Below are 3596 nucleotides of genomic sequence, written 5' to 3' on the forward strand. Positions count from 1 at the left end.
ATTTGGCTGATTTGATTTGGGACATGAAAAATTTTCCTTAAAAGAAAAAAAGTTTGTACTATATACAAGGAGGTGCTAAAGTGTTACGTAAGGTGTGTTTTATAGAGTACTTTTGCTAAAGCTTGCAACAGTTTCAAAAAAGGTAAAATGCATCAATTTTGGATTAATTAAGTCTATAGGTACTATAGGCAAATTGCTATAATTATGTTTATTTCCAAATCATTTTTTTCAACTTTTTGCCTCACTTCCATGTGCACAGGGAGGGTACGGTCTGACAGTAAGGAGTAGGGGAAGGGGCTGGAGGGGGAAAAAGTTGGAGAGGAGGGACAGAGGGCAAAAGGGCTAGCCAACCTCCCCAGATTTATTTTTCCATTTGTAGCAGTGGGAAGGGAGAAAATTAAAGACAAACTTCCAATAAATAGATTTTATACCTGGAAAATTATATCAAATTTATAAATTTTCTGTAAATTGAATCTAATTTCTGGGGGGGGTCATCTTATGATCAGGGTCATCTTATATTCAGGTAAACACAGTGACTCACCATTATGATTACAGATACGGAAAGATGAGATTAGAAATTGTTGACGATGGCCAAATGACTTATTAGCAACAATAAGACAAAATTAACAATGTAAAAATGTTTATTAAATATTTGGCAAAACTTCCTGATATTATGATCTAGCAGACTGCAAAATAATGTTCCAAGAGAAATTGGGGAGGTCATTGCAAGGATCATTTAAATATAGACTGAACAAATCACCACAGCATGCAATGTTGGGAAGAGCTTAATGGTTAGCACTGGAAGGACTAGGTAGAATCAGTCTTCATGTCTAACTTTCTGATTCTTTGGTTCTCTGCCAATTATTAAAATATGCCAGCAAAGTATCAATATTATGAGTACAATGGGATTGGAAACTATTCTTTCAGTTTCCTTTTAAATGAATCTTTATTATATAGATATGCAAAGGAACTTACTCATATGTAAACATAGTGTTAGAATTTCAGTACTGAAGAAGAATAATGGCATCAAAAGAACATATTAGAGCCTTGTTACATGTTAATTTTAGGCAGGTTTTGGAGCTCTTAACCCCTGCATTGTCTACACATTAACACATGAAACTAGTTTTAAGCACTCTTTAGGTGGCTTAAAGTCATACTGCCCCTGCCTAGGTTTATCTCTGACCCGTGTTACCCAGCTTGTGCTACACTAATGTGTAGTGACTCTAGACTATATGTTAGTGTAAACCCCGCCCCCGTTGTTTCCCCTTCCCCCGTGGGCCTGGATCTGGCCCATTACTCCATCCTCCCAGTATTCCAGATCCCCATTCTCTGCCTCCCTCCCTTCAACTTACTCTTGGCTGCCTGCATTCTCTGTCCTGGGCAAGCAAACAAGGAAGGGTTAACAAAATCAGCAGTGGGGGAGGGGGGAATGAACAGACAGGTTAACCAGTCAATGTTTGCTCCCCTGAGACAGACAGACAGCAAGGACAGCTACAAGTAAGGGGGGGGACCCTGAGGGCAGAGGGGAGCCCCAAGATTTGGAAGGAACTGGGGGAGGCTTGGGTGGCAGGGGGAAACCTGAAATGGGAGGCGTGGATTCTTACCTTTTAACCCTTCAGGCCCCTGCTATCCCGAACCAGTGACTGCTCCAAACTTGAGCTAGCACTAACACAGTTCAAAATTTGAGCAGCTCACAATGGGTGTGTATACACAAGATGCTTTTCTGCTCAGTAGACTAATCTACTGTGCAGTAAAGTGTCATATTTAACCATGTGCTAGGCTACTGTGCAGTAAAATAGGCTGATACACAGTTATCTACTACCTGAAAATACAGGTAGTAGAGTAGCTACACATTACCTACTGTGCAGTAGCGTACTTGTAGATGCTGGCTGGAAGCAATTGGCACCCAGTCAGCCTAGGCAGCAGGGGGTCTACTGCTGCCTAATTAAGCCCTATGTGGTAGGAGCTATGCGGGCTGCAGGGGCAGCTGTCTCCCCACCATATGGGAATTGGACCATCCTGATCACCATATGGTCAAGAGACCTGTCCTGGCAGCTGGGATAGCTGCATTTCAACCAGGTAGGGATTGGGTTAGGACGTGATCCCCATGTGGCAGGGAAAGGTGTTCCCACCTGGAGGGGACAGCCATGTGGGGACTGGGAGGGTCCCGATCCCCACACAGCAAGGAAAAATATTTCTACCTGTTGGGGATGCTGCCTAGCAGCCAAATGTCAATTGGGACCCTCCGGATCCCCACATGGCTGCCAGGCAGCATCCCTGACAGACAGGTGGGGATGCCTCCTGGCTATGTGGGGATTGGGATCCTTAAAATCCCCACATGGTTGCCCCACCAGGCAGGGACACTTCTCCCAGCCATGCGGGGATTGGTTCTGATCCCCAACTGGCTGGGATACCGCAGTCCACCAGCCCCCAACCCCTTATTCCCCCAGGTTGGCACTCAGGGGGAGTCTGGAGCTACCCCTGGCTGCTGCAATGGGGCAGAGCAGGGAAGGGGGGTAGGAACATCTCTGTCTCACCTGTTCTGGTTGGGAATTAATTTGCTCCCAACCTAGTGCCTGTGTAGGCTCTTTTCCTGGGGGCAGTTTACTATGCATTAATAGCATGTGTAGATGCATCCAGTGTAAAGTGTAACAAGACCCCTAGATATTAAACTTCCCAAATAGTAGTTCTTAAAAGGTGTCCTATTTCATGCATATATTTAATTTAAATCCATCCCACCAATCAGAAATAAATTAAGATGGAATATTAACAATCACCTTTTATAAACTCTATCTTCTCTACTTGAATCTGTCCTCCATCTGCAGGGTAAAGGTATCGAGTGTTTCCAGAGACTTGGATGAGATCCTCTCCCATGTTGTAACCATGAAACTGGAAAAAAATGTCAAACTGTTTGAAATGTAAAGGCAGACAGACTGAAAGAGATAGATGGAGGACAAATCAACGTGACTAGGGCTGGCCAACTTTTGAGTGTATAGGAGTTGCAGTCTGCACAGACTGGGGACCATGTAGAGTTCTCCCCCCACTCAAAACACTGCCACATGCTCCCACCCAGATACTTCCTCACCATGTAGGCTCCCCCACCATGTGGGGCACCCTGGACCCCCACGCTCCATGGTTTGCACTGGCTTACCCCAGGAGTGAGGGCAGGAAGTGGAAGCTGGAAGAGGGAGTGGGATCCCAAAGGCTCTGGCAGCAGCAACAGGAGAATAATGCAGAGAAGCAGAAACCAGGTAGTTGCCCATAGGCCATGAGTTAACTCCTCATGAGCTACATACAGCCCATGGACCACAAGTTGGACAGCCATGTTCTGGGTATCTTTTTCTGTCTTGGGGTGTTGGGGTAGCAAAAGTAGTACCTTTGTTTAGGAGCTGCCTGCATCTAATGGACACTCCTTCTCAGATAAGGAGACATTAATGAGGTCAAGATATCAGAATCTTTGGGTATCTTTACACGTGCTCTGGGGATGGGGAGGCAGAGGAAGCAGGCTTTAATTAGCGCAGCTCTTGGGAACCTCTGTAATTAAAGCACCCACAGCTTCTCATGTATTCAGCATCCTGCACTTCAAAATGGCAGTG

General features: G+C 45.2%; 1 protein-coding gene across 1 annotated transcript in view; it reads right to left on the reverse strand.

Moving 5' to 3' along the window:
* Window positions 1–3596, reverse strand: part of SPAG17 (sperm associated antigen 17) — a 469533-nt gene that overhangs the window by 200469 nt on the left and 265468 nt on the right. The window contains exon 21 of the mRNA XM_019526871.1: window positions 2778–2889. Coding sequence (XP_019382416.1) covers window positions 2778–2889 — 112 coding nt within the window. The remainder of the gene's footprint in view (window positions 1–2777; window positions 2890–3596) is intronic.

Source organism: Gavialis gangeticus, unplaced genomic scaffold (genome assembly GCF_001723915.1).
Source record: "Gavialis gangeticus isolate Ggan-Ray unplaced genomic scaffold, GavGan_comp1, whole genome shotgun sequence".
NCBI classification, from domain to species: Eukaryota; Metazoa; Chordata; order Crocodylia; family Gavialidae; genus Gavialis; species Gavialis gangeticus.